General features: G+C 37.5%; 1 protein-coding gene across 8 annotated transcripts in view; it reads right to left on the reverse strand.

Moving 5' to 3' along the window:
• The window catches only part of INPP4B (inositol polyphosphate-4-phosphatase type II B), a 353,637-nt gene that overhangs the window by 145,182 nt on the left and 187,541 nt on the right, over positions 1–20,914 (reverse strand). For 6 of the 8 annotated variants that reach the window (XM_060095092.1, XM_060095079.1, XM_060095101.1 and 3 more), the window contains one exon: positions 13,218–13,326. In XM_060095092.1, the coding sequence (XP_059951075.1) occupies positions 13,218–13,326 (109 nt within the window). Of the gene's footprint in view, positions 1–13,217; positions 13,372–20,914 lie in introns of all 8 variants that reach the window. The other 2 variants (XM_060095076.1, XM_060095084.1) reach the window with 1 other exon arrangement.

Raw genomic sequence — 20,914 nt, forward strand, 5'->3', positions numbered from 1 at the left:
ATGTCTTGTAATAACCTATAATGGAAAAGAATCTGAGAAAGAATATATATATCTATACATACATATATATGCATATATATGTATAACTGAATCACTTTGCTGTATACCTGAAACACTGTAAATCAGCTATATTTCAATAAAAAAATTTAAAAACAATAAGTGGGCAATTAGGCATATTATGCACATTAATACAACTTTTTTGGAAGGCAGTATGACAGCATCTCTAAAGTGTAACCACTTCAACTAAGAAATTCCACTTTTAGGAATTTTATCAAAAAGAAACACAAATCTGCAAAAACATAAGAATAAAGGTTTACCTTGCAAACACAGAGTTATAACAAATAATAGGAATTAAGTAAATTCCCATCAGTATTGTATTGGTTAGATAATTCTGCTACATTCAATCAATAAAACCCTACTTAGCTTTTAGGAAAAAAATGAGATCTAAATGTATTGAAATTAAAGGTTGTCAGAACATTTTTTGAATAAAAAAATACTTGTTTACATATTTTATATAAATAATAGCTAATATCTATTAAGCCCTCATTATGTGCCAGGTACCATTATAAATGTTTGGTGTATATGAAGTCATAAAATCTTCAGAACAATCCTATGAGGTAAAGCAATATTATTTCTGTGTCACGCGTGAGGAAACTACAGTACAGAGAGGTGAGGTAATTTGACTAATGTCACAATGCCAGTAAGGGCCCAAACCAGGATTCAAATCCATACAAGGTATAGAATTATCTGAGATGAATTATGAATTCTATGAATAATTCTATGAATTATCTGAGATGAGAGTTTCTGCCTTGCCCCAGAATGGAGGCCAGAAAAAGTAAACTGAATTATAAGAAAGTCAAGAACATGACATTCCCATGACCTGAGTTTGTATGGACAAAGAGTCCTGATCACTGAAAACTCAAAGAGTTGGATAGCTAGAAAAAATTGCATAGGGAAATGCATTAAGCTGTTCAGATTGGTTTACTCTGGGGAAGGAGAATGGAAAAGGCAGACTTTTCACTTTATGTGCTTCTTAATTCTTTGAATTTGTGTGCTAGAAGCAAATATTGTTTTTTTGTGTAGTTAAAAAGAGAATGAAGTAGGAGAAAAACTTCATTACAAATTCATTTAGGATCATATGCAACTTAGCAAGAATCCTTTCATTCCCTTATATTACATTTAGTTTAATGTTTTGCAAATGTCATCATTTAATTTGTAAAGTATGTCCAAGACTCAGCAGGGCTATTTAATTCAAGTATTTTATTCTCTCCTGACTCCACGCTATAGATGTTGTAAGAGCTAAAACCCACTTATTCTTGAAAATTTGTTGTTGTGCAAAGGGGGCTGCACAGAGAAAAGTGCACATTGATGAGAAAAACCTGGTACACAGTTTTGGCAGACCTAGTATTGTATTTGCTCAAACATGAACTGAGCTGAAATCTAAGAGTGGCCAAGGAGAAACTGACTCACCGGAAGAAGAAGACATACCTCCAAGGAATCAAGTTAAAATCAACACAAAAATTAAATTGCTATCTCCTTGGAAATGATATGTTGTCAACTACTGGACACAGTTCAAAAGAAAAAAAAAAGGAATTAACAGGGCTTTTATTCACACTTCTTATTTCTACAGCATATGATTTTATTATACTTTTAAAAATTTCTTTATTTTTTGGTGCTATAAAGTGTTTTTTCCAAAAAGGAAAAATGTATTTGAAAGTGAACAGGAGATGAACTTCAGCTATAACTTGTAAGACTAATATTATTAAATATAGTAGCTTTGTTGTATTGGGCATGACTTCCAAAAACCAAAAACACATAAGGATTTTTAAATGGAGAGCACTCAACTTATATACTTTGAAGAATTAGTCATTTTAAGCCATTTTGAATTTTTTAATTTATAATAGAAAAAAACATAAGATGTAGATTACATGTGTAAAAACAGACTGGAAGAGACTGTACCAATATGATCCCAGTAACTCTCTTGTTGAGGAAGGAGATTATGGGTGATTTTAACCTCCTACTTTTGACTTTCCTACATTTGCCAATAAACATATTTACAAAATTTGAAAACTGTCAATAGAAAGCAATATATTAAAAATATATATCAGTAAAAGATAAAAAATATTTCTATTTAAAAGATATAGGACATGAGACATGGATTTATACAGAGTTATGATCTCAGATTCTAAACTGCCCTACCAGTGAGTGACAAGATAAATTTCTGAGAAAAACCCAGAGATCAAGGTAGAGACATGGAAAGACTTCCAAGTAGGGGAAAAAAATTGGCTCTCAAAATCATGGATGCAGTCTTATTGCTTTCAATGAATACATTTAAATCACTCATTCCCTTTCATAAAAGAAATGAAAATCTTTGTCTTAAGCATGAAAGTGAAGGGTTTGAAAACAAATATACTTGTAACTGCTGCCTAGTCTGCTCATATGTTACTGGAGAAAGTACATAAAAAGAAGAGTTGGAAAACTCTGACCATTTTGCTTAGATATCTCAGCTTTATACCACTAATGAAAAATGTTAATTTATGTTTTAACAACCCCTCCCCCCCAATTAAGCAGTGGTTAGTGATACTGTCTGATGAATATATTTCAGAGGTAGTGGTATGATTTTGTATCGAGTTCTCCCATTTCTGGTTTATTGGATTCTTGCTACACTATAGGCTACAGAGAACTTCCTTCCCTGATGTGGTATTTCTCCTCTTACTCAAGAAACTTCCTATTTATAATAGAGAATTGGGAAACTTCTATTCATATTTCTCCTTACAATAGGGGGACGGAGGAAGATGGTGGAAGAGTAAGACGCGGAGATCACCTTCCTCCCCACAGATACATCAGAAATTCATCTACACGTGGAACAACTCCTACAGAACACCTACTGAATGCTGACAGAAGACCTCAGATCCCCCAAAAGGCAAGAAACTCCCCACATACCTGGGTAGGGCAAAAGAAAAAAGCATAAACAGAGACAAAAGGATAGGGACGGGACCTGCACCAGTGGAAGGGAGCCGTGAAGTAGGAAAGGTTTCCACACACTAGAAGCCCCTTCACGGGCAGAGACTGCGGGTGGCAGAGGGGGAAAGTTTTGGAGTAGCGGAGGAGAGCACAGCAACAGGGGTGCAGAGGGCAAAGCGGAGAGATTCCTGCACGGAGGGTCTGTGCCTCACCAGGCCGAGAGGCTTGTCTGCTCGGCCGCCGGGGTGGGCGGGGCTGGGAGCTGAGGCTCGGGTAAAGGGTTTCAGTCGGAGCTCAGGGAGAGGACTGGGGCTGGCGGCGGGAAGAGAGCCTGAAGGGGTTAGTGCACCACAGCTAGCCCGGAGGGAGTCGGGGAAAAAGTCTGGAGCTGCCGAAGAGGCAAGAGACTTTTTCTTCCCTTTTGTTTCCTGGTGAGCGAGGAGAGGGCATTAAGAGCGCTGCTTAAAGAAGCTCCAGAGATGGGCACGAGCAGCGGCTGAAGGCGCGGACCCTGGAGACGGGTGTGGGACGCTGGGGCTGCTGCTGCCGCCGCCAAAAGGCCTGTGTGCAAGCACAGGTCACTGTCCACCCCCGCTTCTGGGGAGCCTGTGCAGCCCGCCACTGCCGGGGTCCCGGGACCCAGGGATGGCTTCCCCGGGAAAGTGCACGGAGCGCCTCGTGCTGGTGCAACGTCATGCCGGCCTGTGCTGCCGCAGGCCCACCCCGCACTCTGTGCCCCTCCCTCCCCTCGGCCTGAGTGAGCCAGAGCCCCCGAATCAGCGGCTCCTTTAAACCCGGCCTGTCTGAGCGAAGAACGGACGCCCTCCGGTGACCTACGCACAGAGGCGGGGCCAGGTCCAAGGCTGAGACCCGGGAGCTGTGAGAGCAGAGACAGGGAAATCTCTCTGTGCAGCCTCAGAGGCAGCGGATTAAAGCTCCACGGTCCACTTGATGTGCCCTGCGTCTGTGGAGTGCATGAATGGACAGCAAATCATCCCAAATTGAGGAGGTGGACTTTGAGGACAGATTTAAGATTTTTTTCCCCTTATCCTCTTTTTACAACGAATTATCCCAAATTGAGGAGGTGGACTTTGAGAGCAAGATTTTCGATTTTTTCCCCCTGTTCTCTTTTTCTGAATGTGTATGTGGATGCTTCTGTGTGAGATTTTCTCCGTATAGCTTTGCTTCCACCATAGGTCTCAGGGTTCTATCCATCCATTGTTTTTTTTTTTTCCAATAATTACTTTTTTATTTTTAATAATGCTACTATATTTTATACTTTATTCTATTTTACTTTATCTTCTTTCTTTCTTTTTTCCTACCTTCCCTTCCTCCCTCCCTCCACCTCTTTCTTTCTTTCTTTCCTTCCTCCCTCCCTCCCTCCTGTCTTTCTTTCTTTCTTTCTTTCTTTCTTTCTTTCTTTCTTTCTTTGCTTCCTTCCTCCCTCCCTTCCTTCTTCCTTTCACTCTTTCTTTTTCTTTCCTTCCTCCCTCCCTCCTTTCTTTCTTTTCTTTCCATCCTTCCTCCCTCACTCACTCCCTCCTTTCTTTCTTTCTTCCTTCCTTCCTTCCTTCCTTCCTTTCTTTCCTTCTTCCTTCCTTTCTCTCTCTCTTTCTTTCTTCTACTAATTCTTTCTTTCTACTTTTTCTCCCTTTTATTCTGAGCTGGGTAGATGAAAGGCTCTTGGTGCTGCAGCGAGGAGTCAGTGCTGTGATTCTAAAGTAGGAGCGCCAAATTCAGAACACGGGTCCACAAGAGACATCCCAGCTCCACATAATATCAAGTGGCGAAAATCTCCCAGAGATCTCCATATCAACACCAGCATCCAGCTTCAGTCAACGACCAGCAAGCTAAAGTGCTGGACACCCTATGCCAAGCAACTAGCAAGACAGGAACACAACCGCACCCATTAGCAGAGAGGTTGCCTAAAAACATAATAAGGCCACGGGCACCCCAAAACACACCACCAGACGTGGACCTGTCCACCAGAAAGACAAGATCGAGACTCAACCACCAGAACACAGGCACTAGTCCCCCCAACCAGGAAGCCTACACAACCTACTGAAACAACGTTAGCCACTGGGGACAGACACCAAAAACAACGGGAACTACAAATCTGCAGCCTGCAAAAAGGAGACCCCAAACACAGTAACATAAGCAAAATGAGAAGACAGAAAAACACACAGCAGGTGAAGGAGCAAGATTAAAACCTACCAGACCTAACAAATGAAGAGGTAATAGGCAGTCTACCTGAAAAAGACTTCAGAATAATGATAGTAAAGATGATCCAAGATTCTATTTCCAAGATCCAAAATCTTGGAAATAGAAGAGACAAAATGCAAGAAACAGTTAACAAGGACATAGAAGAACTAAAGATGAATCAAGCATTGATTAAAAACACAATAAATGAAATGAAAAATACCCTAGATGGGAACAATAGCAGAATAACTGAGGCAGAAGAACGGATAAGTGAGGTGGAAGATAAAATAGTGGAAATAACTGATGCAGAGCAAAATAAAGAAAAAAGAATGAAAAGAACAGAGGACAGTCTCAGAGACCTCTGGGACAACATTAAACCCACCAACATTTGAATTATAGGGGTTCCAGAAGAAGAAGAGAAAAAGAAAGGGACTGAGAAAATATTTGAAGAGATTATAGTTGAAAACTTCCCTAATATGGGAAAGGAAATAGTTAATCAAGTCCAGGAGGCACAGAGAGTCCCATACAGAATAAATCCAAGGAGAAATATGCCAAGACACATATTAACCAAACTGTCAAAAATTAAACACAAAGAAATCATATTAAAAGCAGCAAGGCAAAAACAACAAATAACACACAAGGGAATCCCCATCAGGATAACAGCTGATCTCTCAGCAGAAACTCTACAAGCCAGAAGGGAGTGGCAGGACATAACTAAAGTGATGAAGGAGAAAAACCTGCAACCAAGATTACTCTACCCAGCAAGGATCTCATTCAGATTTGTGGAGAAATTAAAACGTTTACAAACAAGCAAAAGCTGAGAGAGTTCAGCACCACCAAACCAGCTTTACAACAAATGCTAAAGGAACTTCTCTAGGCAAGAAACACAACAGAAGGAAAATACCTACAATAACGAACCCAAAACAATTAAGGAAATGGGAATAGGAACATACATATCAATAATTACCTTAAATGTAAATGGACTAAATGCTCCCACCAAAAGACACAGATTGGCTGAATGGATGCAAAAACAAGACCCATATATATGCTGTCTACAAGAGACCCACTTCAGACCTAGAGACACATACAGACTGAAAGTAAGTGGATGGAAAAAGATATTCCATGCAAATGGAAATCAAAAGAAAGCTGGAGTAGCAATTCTTATATCAGACAAAATAGACTTTAAAATAAAGACTATTAGAAGAGACAAAGGACACTACATAATAATAAAGAGATCGATCCAAGAAGAGGATATAACAATTGTAAATATTTATGCACCCAACATAGGAGCACCTCAATACATAAGGCAAATACTAACAGCCATAAAAGGGGAAATCGACAGTAACACACTCATAGTAGGGGACTTTAACACCCCACTTTCACCAATGGACATATCAAGCAAAATGAAAATAAATAAGGAAACACAAGCATTAAATGATACATTAAACAAGATGGACTTAATTGATATTTATAGGACATTCCATCCAAAAACAACAGAATACACATTTTTCTCAAGTGCTCATGGAACATTCTCCAGGATAGACCATATCTTGGGTCACAAATCAAGCCTTGGTAAATTTAAGAAAATTGAAATTGTATCAAGTATCATTTCCGACCACAATGCTATGAGACTAGACATCAATTACAGGAAAAGATCTGTAAAAAATACCAACACATGGAGGCTAAACAATACACTACTCAATAACGAAGTGATCACTGAAGAAATCAAAGAGGAAATAAAAAAATACCTAGAAACAAATGACAATAGAGACACGACGACCCAAAACTTATGGGACGCAGCAAAAGCAGTTCTAAGGGGGAAGTTTATAGCAATACAATCCCACCTTAAGAAACAGGAAACATCTCGAGTAAACAACCTGACCCTGCACCTAAAGCAATTAGAGAAAGAAGAACAAAAAACCCCTAAAGTTAGCAGAAGGAAAGAAATCATAAAGATCAGATCAGAAATAAATGAAAAAGAAATGAAGGAAACGATAGCAAAGATTAATAAAACTAAAAGCTGGTTCTTTGAGAAGATAAACAAAATTGATAAACCATTAGCCAGACTCATCAAGAAAAAAAGGGAGAAGACTCAAATCAATAGAATTAGAAATGAAAAAGAAGTAACAACTGACACTGCAGAAATACAAAAGATCATGAGAGATTACTACAAGCAACTCTATGCCAATAAAATGGACAACCTGGAAGAAATGGACAAATTCTGAGAAATGCACAACCTGCCAAGACTGAATCAGGAAGAAATAGAAAATATGAATAGAATAATCACAAGCATTGAAGTTGAAACTGTGATTTAAAATCTTCCAACAAACAAAAGCCCAGGACCAGATGGCTTCACAGGCAAATTCTATCAAACATTTAGAGAAGAGCTAACACCTATCCTTCTCAAACTCTTCCAAAATATAGCAGAGGGAGGAGCACTCCCAAACTCATTCTACTAGGCCACCATCACCTTGATACCAAAACCAGGCAAGGATGTCACAAAGAAGGAAAACTACAGGCCAATACCACTGATCAACATAGATGCAAAAATCCTCAACAAAATACTACCAAACAGAATCCAACAGCACATTAAAAGGATCATACACCATGATCAAGTGGGGTTTATTCCAGGAATGCAAGGATTCTTCAATATATGCAAATCAATCAACGTGATACATCATATTAACAAATTGAAGAAGAAAAACCATATGATCATCTCAATAGATGCAGAGAAAGCTTTCAACAAAATTCAACACCCATTTATGATAAAAATGCTGCAGAAAGTAGGCATAGAGGGAAATTTCCTCAACATAATAAAGGCCATATATGACAAACCCACAGCCAGCATCGTCCTCAATGGTGAAAAACTGAAACCATTTCCACTAAGATCAGGAACAAGACAAGGCTGCCCACTCTCACCACTCTTATTCAACTTAGGTTTGGAAGTTTTAGCCACAGCAATCAGAGAAGAAAAGGAAATAAAAGGAATCCAAATTGGAAAAGAAGAAGTAAAGCTGTCACTGTTTGCAGATGACATGATACTATACATAGAGAATCCTAAAGATGCTACCAGAAAACTACTAGAGCTAATCAATGAATTTGGTAAAGTTGCAGGATACAAAATTAATGCACAGAAATCTCTGGCATTCCTGTACACTAATGATGAGAAATCTGAAAGTGAAATTAAGAAAACACTCCCATTTACCATTGCAACAAAAAGAATAAAATATCTAGGAATAAACCTACCTAAGGAGACAAAAGACCTGTATGCAGACAATTATAAGACACTGATGAAAGAAATTAAAGATGATACAAATAGATGGAGAGATATGCCATGCTCCTGGTTTAGAAGAATCAATATTGTGAAAATGACTCTACTACCCAAAGCAATCTACAGATTCAATGCAATCCCTATCAAACTACCACTGGCATTTTTCACAGAACTAGAACAAAAAAATTTCAAAATTTGTTTGAAAAAAGAAAAGACCCTGAATAGCCAAAGCATTCTTTAGAACGAAAAACGGAGCTGGAGGAATCAGGCTCCCTGACTTCAGACTATACTACAATGCTACAGTAATCAAGACAGTGTGGTACTGGCACAAAAACAGAAAGATAGATCAATGGAACAGGATAGAAAGCTCAGAGATAAACCCACACACATATGGTCAACTTATCTTTGATAAAGGAGGCAGGAATGTACAGTGGAGAAAGGACAGTCTCTTCAATAAGTGGTGCTGGGAAAACTGGACAGGGACATGTAAAAGTATGAGATTAGATCATTCCCTAACACCATACACAAAAATAAGCTCAAAATGGATTAAAGACCTAAATGTAAGGCCAGAAACTATCAAACTCTTAGAAGAAAACATAGGCAGAACACTCTATGACATAAATAATAGCAAGATCCTTTTGGATCCACCTCCTAGAGAAATGGAAATAAAAACAAGGATAAACAAATGGGACCTAATGAAACTTCAAAGCTTTTGCACAGCAAAGGAAACCATAAACAAGACCAAAAGACAACCCTCAGAATGGGAGAAAATATTTGCAAATGAAGCAACTGACAAAGGATTAATCTCCAAAATTTATAAGCAGCTCATGCAGCTCAATAGCAAAAAAACAAACAACCCAATCCAAAAATGGGCAGAAGACTTAAATAGGCATTTCTCCAAAGAAAATATACAGACTGCCAACAAACACATGAAAGAATGCTCAACATCATTAATCATTAGAGAAATGCAAATCAAAAGTACAATGAGATATCATCTCACACTAGTCAGAATGGCCATCATCAAAAAATCTAGAAACAATAAATGCTGGAGAGTGTGTGGAGAAAAGGGAACACTCTTGCACTGCTGGTGGGAATATGAATTGGTACAGCCACTATGGAGAACAGTATGGAGGTTCCTTAAAAAACTACAAATAGAACTACCATATGACCCAGCAATCCCACTACTAGGCATATACCCTGAGAAAACCATAATTCAAAAAGAGACATGTGGGCCTCCCTGGTGGCGCAAGTGGTTGAGAGTCCGCCTGCTGATGCAGGGGATACGGGTTTGTGCCCCTGTCTGGGAGGATCCCATATGCCGCGGAGCGGCTGGGCCCGTGAGCCATGGCCGCTGAGCCTGCGCGTCCGGAGCCTGCGCGTCCGGAGCCTGTGCTCCGCAACGGGGGAGGCCACAACAGTGAGAGGCCCGCATACCGCAAAAAAAAAAAAAAAAAAAAAAAAAGAGACATGTACCAAAATCTTCATTGCAGCTCTATTCACAATAGCCCGGAGATGGAAACAACCTAAGTGTCCATCATCGGATGAATGGATAAAGAAGATGTGGCACATATATACAATGGACTATTACTGAGCCATAAAAAGAAATGAAACTGAGCTATTTGTAATGAGGTGGATAGACCTAGAGTCTGTCATACAGAGTGAAGTAAGTCAGAAATAGAAAGACAAATACCATATGCTAACACATATATATGGAATTTAAGAAAAAAAATGTCATGAAGAACCTAGGGTTAAAACAGAAATAAAGACACAGACCTACTTGAGAATGGACTTGAGGGTATGGGGAGGGGGAAGGGTAAGCTGTGACAAAGCGAAAGAGAGGCATGGTCATATATACAGTACTAAACGTAAGGGAGATAGATAGTGGGAAGCAGCCGCATAGCACAGGCATATCAGCTCGGTGGTTTGTGACTGCCTGGAGGGGTGGGATAGGGAGGGTGGGAGGGAGGGAGATGCAAGAGGGAAGGGATGTGGGAACAGATGTATATGTATGAGTGATTCACTTTATTATAAAGCAGAAACTAATAAATAAATAAATAAATAAATAAAAATGAGCAAGTGAGCAAATGAGCAACTATACTCCAATAAAAATTAATCAAAAATAATTTTAAAATAAAAATAAAAAAATAAATAAAAATGAGCAAGTGAGCAAATGAGTAACTATACTCCAATAAAAATTAATCAAAAATAATAAAAAATTAAAAAAAATAAAATATAAAAATAAAAATGAGCAAGTGAGCAAATGAGCAACTATACTCCAATAAAAATTAATAAAAAAATAAAAAAATAAAGATGAGCAAGTGATCAAATGAGCAACTATACTCCAATAAAAATTAATCAAAAATAATTAAAAAAAATAATAATAATAATAAGGAAAATTTTCCTTAGAAATTGTATAACCATTGTGACTGTATAACCCTTAATCTCCTAAAAAGTAAGGCTGGTTTGTTTAACTCTTTGTATTGTTTTACTTTCCTTCAGAAAATTCCCCCAAATTCTAGTACGACTCAAGAGTTGTAAGCTCAAGGACCACCTATAACACTTCTATTGGTAAATTTTAGTTTGTTTTCCTTATGATTTTTCCAAATGATTTTTTTCTCTCTTCCATTTGAAATTTGGGGTAGTCAATCTTGATTATGGGACCAGATTGATGGGGTGGGAGGCATGGAGGGAAAACCATGGTAGATACTCAAGGCAGGCATTTGACACTAGGATCTCTTGCAGGGAGTCAGCTCTAAGTTCGTCCCTAATGAACAGGTAGATCATAAGGAATTAATATTCTCCAGGAGTGAACACTGCCCCTCACTGGCTTTTTTTCTTCTTTACAAAGGCTCTTGGTTCTCATGAGGTGCCTCTCTATCTCAGTGAAAGGGTTGTGCTTTCAGGTCATGATCTTACTCAGTGAAAGTTCTGGCTTAATCTGAGGTTCCTGCTGAAATCACAAATAATCAAAGCCGGAAAAGTATGTGTTGTTGTGGTAGATTTTCCCTTTTTTTTACGAAATACTGGAAGTAAAGAATTGATTCATATTTTGAGGGAGGAGTCCACAAGCTTTCAAATAGTGCCTAGGTAAATCACCGAATCCAGAAACACATAAGTGTTTGATGAATAAGTGAATACATGGGAAAATGTATATATATGTGTGTAAAACTGAATCACTTTGCTGTACACCTGAAACTAATACAACATTGTAAATCAACTATACTCCAATAAAAAATTTTTAAATGATTAAAATGGTAAATTTATATGTTACATATATTTTACTACAGCAAAAAAAGCTTAAAAAAATTAAAACAAACAAACAAAAAAACCCCAAATAATATATGACTAATTAGGGTTTTGGTTCTCCTAGAAAAGTCTCGTGTCTAAAGCATGAAAAGCTCTATAACATTCTCGGTTTTATTCTTCCACTTTACTCAGGCAGGCCCAAGTTTTCCCAAATCAAAACTCTTACAGCTTTATCCCCATCTTTGGTTCCATTTTGTAACAATTTAATGAGTTGGGGATTCTTTAAAGAAAAATTTCCAATAAGCAAGATGTAATGCTTTTCTTCTGTATTGCAACAAATATTCCTTAATGTAGATTTTCTTTCCTCCTGATATATACTAACTGAGGTTCTATACATTTTTCAAGTTTAACTCATCTGTGTCACTATTCCAGTTTCTAGTCTCCACACCCTTCACCTGTCTTCTCCCAGCATTTTTCACTTACATCTATATCAGTGGTTCTCAACCCTGGCCACACATCAGTCTCACCTGGGAAGTTTTAAAACTTACCAATGCCTGGGCTCCAATCCCAGAACTGACTTTATATGTCTGGGGTGATATCCTGGCATAGATAAAATATTTTAAAGCTCCAAAGGTGATTCTAATGTGCAGCCAAGGTTGAGCCTGTATTCCACTCTTATTCTCATTTCAGTAAAGTGATGGCATCCCTTTCCCCTTGCTGTCTGTCACTGAACTGTTTTCCAACCTCCATGAATTACATAGAAGGTGCCTCTCCCCTCAGAGTCCCTAGCTGGAACTCTGACGTCCACTCCCGGTTGAAATAATGAGGCAAAAAAACCACTTTCTGCAGCCAAAGGGTCTGGGGGAAGGATGTGACAATTAAAGGATAACCCGAGGGAGTTTCTATGTGGTAATGGGACAGTTATTTATGATGATTATGGTGATGCTTACTCTAATCTACACCTGTGATATAATCTCATAGAACTATATACCGTGCCCACCAAAAAACCAAAACCAAAACTAAAAACAAAAAACTAGAGAAATCTTAATAAGGAGGTAGCTGAGTTAATAATATTGTATCAGTACCTAGACAACTTCTTTAAAACAAGAAAGACAAATATATATGTGCATTGCTAGTTTATATCTTTATATAACAGTATATCAGGTACACAATTCTAACTTTTTTTTTTTTTTTTGCAGTACGCGGGCCTCTCACTGCTGTGGCCTCTCCTGTTGCATAGCACAGGCTCTGGACACTCAGGCTCAGCAGCCATGGCTCACGGGCCCAGCCGCTCCGCGGCATGTGGGATCTTCCCAGACCGGGGCACAAACCCGTGTCCCCTGCATCGGCAGGCGGACTCTCAACCACTGCACCACCAGGGAAGCCCTCTAACTTATTTTTAATGCTTTCTTCCTGAATAGGCTGGAGATGTCAAGAACTATTCATTGTGATGGACCAAGCTTCTTTATCTTAAGCTGGTATACGAACTTCCCCAAAGAGAAGGTAAATATCATTAATGTATCCTGTCATCACTTACTTTCTTCTTTCCGTTTCAAATCTATGGAGTAGTTTCCGAAGACCACCATTCTTAAATCCCTGAAAATGCGCAGCTGGGGCTCCCACAGTGATGACATCGTAGAGAGCATCTGGAACAGGAATGGACAAGGAGATGACGCTTTGCAAACATTTATCTCCAACATGCTGTTTGCATTGAAGCCTACACACTGTTGGAAGTTTGAAAAATTATTCTGTTTGATTTTGCAGGAATAAAAATGAACTCACATCTCAAGGGGGCAAAGAGGAGCTAATCAATCTTTCTAAAAGCCACCTGTGCACCTAAACAAGTTATAATATTTCCTTGATTTGTGACTACATCTTAATTACATGGTACTGTGTAGAACAGTATGTTCTCTCATTCTATATACTTACTGAGATAACACATTAATTGGTCTTTTGTGTATTTTACTTTATTGAGTTTTGCATTATTTAATTTGCAATCATATTGAAATTCAACAATAATGAACAATCTTTCAACCAAAAGTTGCCGAGAAAATAACCAAAATATTAATGCATTTTGACTCAAGGGCAGAACAGTAATAGTGCATTTAAAAAATCTATACATAGTAGTTTCCTGCCTGTATATACTAAATCTTACACAATTTTGAATTCATGCAATTGAATTTTGCAATTTCCTTACATGACATAGAAAGAATACACAAAATGTCTCTTGATCTATTTTCCAGTGAGATACTTTGTTTTTTTTTTAATAAAAAATCCACACATTTAAATTGAAACTCAATCCTTTGATCTTCAAAGCCATCAAGTTTGATACATATTAAATTTACCACTTCAAAACATGCCATCATTTTTACATTCTAATGAAAAGTACCCCCATAAGAAAGAAAACAAAGTGAATGCCCTCTTGTTAAACTACATTTTATTTGAGAAATCTAATTTCATATTAGATCCTTTTCAAATTGATTTTGGTATTGACACCTTGGCTGTTTTTCTGATCTCATTTACAGGGAAAACATAAATTATTTTATTAGCTTCAGGTAAACACCATAACTTCTTCACAGTGGTTCAATCCAAATGCACCTGAAATAGTTTTTCTTTTTTTTTTTCTTTTTTTTTTTTTTTTTTTTTTTGTGGTACGCGGGCCTCTCCCGTTGCGGAGCACAGGCTCCGAACGCGCAGGCTCCAGACGCACAGGCTCAGCGGCCATGGCTCACGGGCTCAGCCGCCCCGTAGCAAGTGGGATCCTCCCGGACTGGGGCACGAACCCGCGTCCCCCGCATCGGCAGGTGGACCCTCAACCACTGTGCCACCAGGGAAGCCCTTCTTTTTTTGTTTTATTTAAATAAAATATGTCTTAAATTGAAAAGACTTCAGCTGTACTCAGAGAACTCAAGGTCACAAAAAAACAGAAATACAACCCAAACCAAATGGTTAGTAAGGCAGATACTGAACAATCACTTAATGGATTGCTGGAGTGGTGAGCTCTTATTCTTTTAAAAAGTCACTGATCAACTAGAAGTCATCTTTTCCTAAAATAGCAACACATTAGACTAGTGTGAAATTTTCAGATTTCCTAGTCCAGGGGATTTTAGCCTAGGGCTAAGAAGAGGGTTTTAAGGTGTCCAGGGATGGATGGTGAATTGTATTGGTGCATCTGTTTTACTTCATGGAAAGGGGTCACAGCTTTCTTGAACAGTCATGAGATCACCCAAAAGGGGCCAACTAAAGACTTGTCTACCTGCATTTATCTGACGAGAAACCTGAGGATCTTGAGAAGTTACCTGCTTTGTCTGAAGTCCCAAAGACGTTACACCCAGGGCCTTCTAACTTCTAACACAGGGATGGAGAACCAGTGATTTAAGTTATTGACTGGACCCTGAGTCCCTGGCTCCGGATCCCAGCTCTGCCATGTATAAGTTGTGCAGCATTGGGAAAACTACTAACCCTTTCTATGTCTCAGCTCCTCAGCTAGAAAATGGAGTGGAAAGTAGTAAAAAGAGGGTAGCTTTCAGTAAGTATTGTCTATGATTATTTTCCCCATAGGAAATAATCCTACCAATTAAGCAAAGAAAGCTGATATTTTAACTTTTGCTTATATCTCCATAAAAATAAACTTTTCAGTCTGAAAAGGAAAGTGATTCTGAGGCTCAGTCTTCTGAATAAGATCAGTTCCTGTGTTAATCTAAACTAAATACAAAAAAAAAATCATCATGATGTTGTAATGAAATACGTTGCACTTCTGCTAAAACCTGGGTGACCAGCAATACCAACAATATACCAAAGTGACTATAAACTGTATCCACATGTCCCATCAAGCCCAAATTAAATGCATTCCTAACTCAATTTTCAAAAAAGTTGTCTATGGACTTTCACTGGATCCAAAAACACTTGTAGCCTCTCCAACACCATCCAGCAAGAAGGGAAGGATGAGGGAAGTGGAAATCTGAGTGGAGAAAGCAGTCTTAATTGATGGAGATGAAAATGACTTGATTATGCAAAATTTGCAAAACCATTTGTCTTTCTCTGTCTGGCTTAGTTCACTTAGTATGATAATCTCTAGGTCTGTCTATATTGCTGCAAATGGCATTATTTCATTCTTTTTTATGGCTGTATAATATTCTATTGTTCTGACTTTTCCTGCTCTTCTTCTCTGGTTCCCTGTGACCCATGTAGACACTTTATTCCTTTAAGTCTTCCAGTGAAGTCCTCAAGACCTGAAGATCATTTCCAATTTCTCTCTTTCCTTCAACATTATATCTGATCAGTTCTAACAACTTCGCTACTAAAATTTTATTCTCTCTTATACATGTTAAACATCTTTACCTTAATTTTGATCTTCCTCATGTCTTGTCAAGATTCCTACTGCCTCTTCAGTCCTAGCCTCTCTGCATTCACAATGCAGTGGATTGCTTCTCCTATATGGGTGGCCATTCAATCACTCTGCCCAAAACACAGGCTTTGAGACTTATGCCCCTCCTAATATCTTTCAAATATAAATAGAAGAACATTCAAATGTCTCAGCATCATGCATGTTTTAAGTGCTCAATAAATGTCAACAAATAGATAAACAAATATTTTGAGGGAAAATTCAATTTGTCATGTTTGTCTTCAGATCATACATGGAATTACTATTCTTAGCTGAAGAATAAAAATTTTAGATACACTATCCAGAAACAAATATATTAGAATCTGGAATATATGTATATATATTCTCCAGGGTATGGGAATGAATATATTTCCATTCATGAATCACATTCTGTAGAATAACAGAGAGCTTACGATTATCACACACAAAAGAATGAAATTAGACCCTTATAGCAAGCACAAAAAATCAACTCAAAAAGGAATGAAGATTTAAACATAAGATGTAAAGCTGTAAAAGTCCTAGGGAAAAAACATAGGGAAAAGGTTTCATGAAATTGGTCTTAACAATGATTTCATAGAAATGACACAATAAGCACAAGCAATGAAAACAGAAATAAACAAGTGGGACAACATCAAACTAAAAAGCTTCTGCATGGCCAAGGAAACAATCAGTAGAGTGAAATGGAAAAACACAGAATTAGGAGAAAATATTTTCGAATCATATATCTGATGAGAGATTAATTTCCAAAATATGTAAGGAACTCCTACAACTCAATAGTAAAAAAAAATTAATAACCTGCTTAAAAAACAGGCTAATGACTTGAATAGACATTTTGCCAAGAAGACATAAAAATGGCGAACAGGTAAATGAAAAAATGGTAAATGTCATTAATCATCAGGAAAACACAAATCAAAATCACAATGACATATCACCTCACATTTATAAGATAGCTCTTATCAAAAAAAAAAAAAAAGACAAGTGTTGGCCATGATGTGGAGAAATTGGAACCCTTGCACACTGTTGTTGGTGGGATGCAAAATGATGCAGCTTCCATGGAAAACAGTATGGAGGTTCCTCAAAAACTTAAAAATACAACTATTATATGATCCAGCAGCCCCACTTCTGGGTATTTATACTAAAGGATTGAAATCAAGATCTTGAAGAGATATTAGCACTCCTGTGTTCATTGCAGCACTAATTATAATAGCCAAGACATGGAAACAGCCTAAATGTCCATCAACAGGTAAATGAATAAAGGAAATGTGCTGTATACATACAATGGAATACTATTCAGCCTTAAAAAAGAAGGAAATTCTGCAATATGTGACAGCATATACAAACCTTGAGGATATTATGCTAAGAGAAATAAGCCAGGTACAGAAAGACAAATACTGCATGACTGCACTTATATGAGGTACCTAAAATAGTCAGTGCATGGTATCAGAAAGTATGTTGAGTTAATCTGTATTACTTGATGTTAACTGCAATTCATTGGTCAAGGTGATATCTGCCACTGCCTAGAGTTGATTCTTCACTGTAAAGCTACTAAGTATTTGAAGGGACATACTTTAAGATTATGCAAATCTCCTGTTTCTGTTTAAACTGGTACCCATTAATTTTAGCATCCACTGATGAACCTTGCCTGTGGCAATTATTACTGTTCAAATGGTAATTTTCCATTTCCCTCATTCTTGCCAAATTTATTAATTGGAATTCTTCTGGAAGGAATAGATGACTCTTCTTCTTCCTTCATTTGTTTATTCAGTTATTTATTAACATCAATATGAGTATGTTGTCCTTTGATTCATAATCCAACCCTAGCTTTATGTTTAAATTGTTCCAGCTTTGTCCACTGGGAGCCCCTTCGGAATGGCTCCTGTATTACTTTTTTTACCTCTTCTGTTTTTTGTTTTGTCTTATTTTATTTTATTTTGGTTTTTGGACACTTCCTTACTTTCTAGAGCTACAAGATACTCCAGACTTATATTTTTCTTGCTGCAGCCTTGGAATCAACCAGGTTTCCAAGGAACCCTAGTTCTTTTTATTGGAGAATGGTGTTCAGAAATCAATTACTATGAGCAATTACACTCATTGCTACTGCTTTCAATCCCTTTCAGTAGCTAGAGCTAGAAAATATATGTATGTGTACTAACTTGTGCACACACATCTATATTTATCCATCTAACTATTGCTGTATCTATACTGTACTAACAACAAAAACCATGAGTCAATGCTGTTACCTTTGACTTCAATTTAGCCTCAAAAGATCCCTTCTAGCCTTCCTTCCTTATTTCTACCTTCTCTCCCTGACATTGAGAAACTTGACTCTCCCTATCCACATATTTAAATACATGGTCAATCCTAGTGAAAAATAAAACAGCTTCAGAATTGTTAACCCTACCTCTGTAAGAAAAAAAATTACTAACAAATGTACAGTGTTTGTAGTGTTTTTTAATTTAGCATTACAATATCTAGTCCTTTCCAAAGTTTACATAGGCCAGGTCCTTTCTTTCCCAATCTTTTCAGTAAATTATCATTTTTATAATTATCTTTACCATTAATTAGCATTTTAAACAAGATAACAAAAGTAAGTTAATAAAAGCAGGTTGGAAATATGAAATTCTATGGAAAACGTACACAATAATTAGTAGCACAGCAATCATGATTTGAAAAAAATAAGAATAGAAAGGGAGCCAAGGTGCAGGTACCAAGAAGTAAAATATAGAAGCATTCTCCAAATATTCTTCACTTTTGGACTTCATAGAACGCATGTCAAATAAGCAAGTAGAAAATAGTACTACTGTGGTTCAGCAGAGCTAGAAGTGCAGCATCTTATCTATATTCCAGAAGCCATGTCTCCCATTTCTCAAGCCATAATATCCTCCCAAGCCAACCATAATATCCCATTAGTATCAAGAGGTCTTCTCTGCAGGGACATTAGAGTTTCTGTCTGGATACTGAAAGAGCAAATAAGTTCTCTCTTTTGCCTCTCTCACTTTTTCTCTGTTGCCTTTTGATTTTACCCATCTTGATTAGAACCATTTCTCAAAAAGCTGGGATCCTTATGTCCACATTTTACAGAGGTTCAAAGAGCTTAGGCTTAAATAGTATTTTCACATTTGAGGTTCAAAGAGTTGCTCCGAGGTATTAACTTTTAAACATTGATTACTGTGATACCGTGATTTATAATATGAAATAAATATTTGGTCTTCGTTCCCTTTTCTGGCACAGAGTTCCCCAAACCCTGGGAATTTCCTAAGTGTTGAGAGCCACAAAGGTGTCTTCTGTTAGGTTAATGAGGTGACTTTTGGACTGCACCTAAGGATGGGGGCTGGTGGCCAGTGAAACCAACCATGAGATTAGAGGGCTGAAACTTTCAGTCCTTTCTCCCTTGACTCCCCTACGAAAGAGGGGCTGAAGATGAGTTCAATCCCAATGGCCAATTATTTTATCAATATTGCCTGTGTAATGAAGCCTCCATAAAAACCCAAGAGGACAGGGTTTGGAAAGCTTCCGGGTTGGTGAACACGTGGAGGTGCTGGGGGAACTCAGAGAGCGTGAAAGCTCCACGCCCTTTCTCCACACTTGCCCTATGCATCTGTTGCATCTGACTCTTCCTGAGTTCTCTCCTTTTATAATAAACAGTAATCTAGCAAGTAAAATGTTTTTTCTGAGTTTTGTGAGTTTTTCTCTAGCGAATTAATCAAATCCAAGGAAGGGGTTGTGGGAGCCTCTGATTTATAGCCAGTTGGTCAGAAGTATGGGTAACTACCTGGAATTTCAATTGGCATCTGAAGTAGAGGGCAGTCTTGTGGGGCTGAGCCTTTAACCTGTGGAATCTGATGCTGTCTCTGGGAAAATAATGTCAGAATTGAGTTGAATTGTAGGACACCTAGTTTGTGGCTCTGGAGAGTTGCACAAATGAGGGTGGGGGAAATTCCCTCCCCACAATCATAAATAACTAAAGAGTGGTTCTGAAGAAAACAATTAGAAAGTAGCTGCTGAACTCTAGTCTCAGAATTTATTTGATTTTAAGCAAAAGAAAACAGCTTTGTTCTTCAGCTATTAGGTATTTTTGGTTTATCATATAATCTGAAATAAGAACATACTGTGTACAGCTGTATAATATCTAATTTTAATTGAGACAGTTTCTGTCACAATTAACATTAGTCACTAATATTTTTAAGTATCAACATTCTTTATGGAAATCACAAAAATCACAAGACTCCAGGGAGTCTTAAAAGTTTGCAACTGTTATTTGATAATTATCAGTTACGAATACCACAGTACTGGAACAGCTAGGTTTATCTCTTTTGGCCCCTTCATCCTTGAATTTCACTTGCAATTACTACATAAATAGTAGACAGATCTATGTACACCAAGGGAATTATTTTTTGGTCTCTTAGTTTAGTTAATGAAGAATGGTATACACTTACCATACCATACTCATTCTTGGCTACAGCAGTCATACTCCTTAAAATTTAGTTAGAATTAACTGTAATTGACTGTTTTCCTCTAGAAGAAGTCAGATATACAAAAAAAAATCAATAAAAAATTAGAATTCTAAGACAACAATCTGATCAGTAATGTTTGTCTCATTTTAAAATTTCCTCATTTTATCCTGCTGTTTAAATTACGTATCTTTGGACATGAATTAACTTTCAGATTTTTGGTACTCAATTATAAAAATCTAAGTAGGCATTTTATTTTAAAGAAAAGTCAAGCAAAATAAGTGTAAAGTCTTTTTTCTCTTTTTTTAAAAAAATATAATATGCCTCTCTTCTTTCTTTGACATTTTATACTTCAAAAATTCCTTGGCTTTGTGAAAATTTCAGCATATACACCATATG

Source organism: Mesoplodon densirostris, chromosome 1, assembly GCF_025265405.1.
Source record: "Mesoplodon densirostris isolate mMesDen1 chromosome 1, mMesDen1 primary haplotype, whole genome shotgun sequence".
NCBI classification, from domain to species: Eukaryota; Metazoa; Chordata; class Mammalia; order Artiodactyla; family Ziphiidae; genus Mesoplodon; species Mesoplodon densirostris.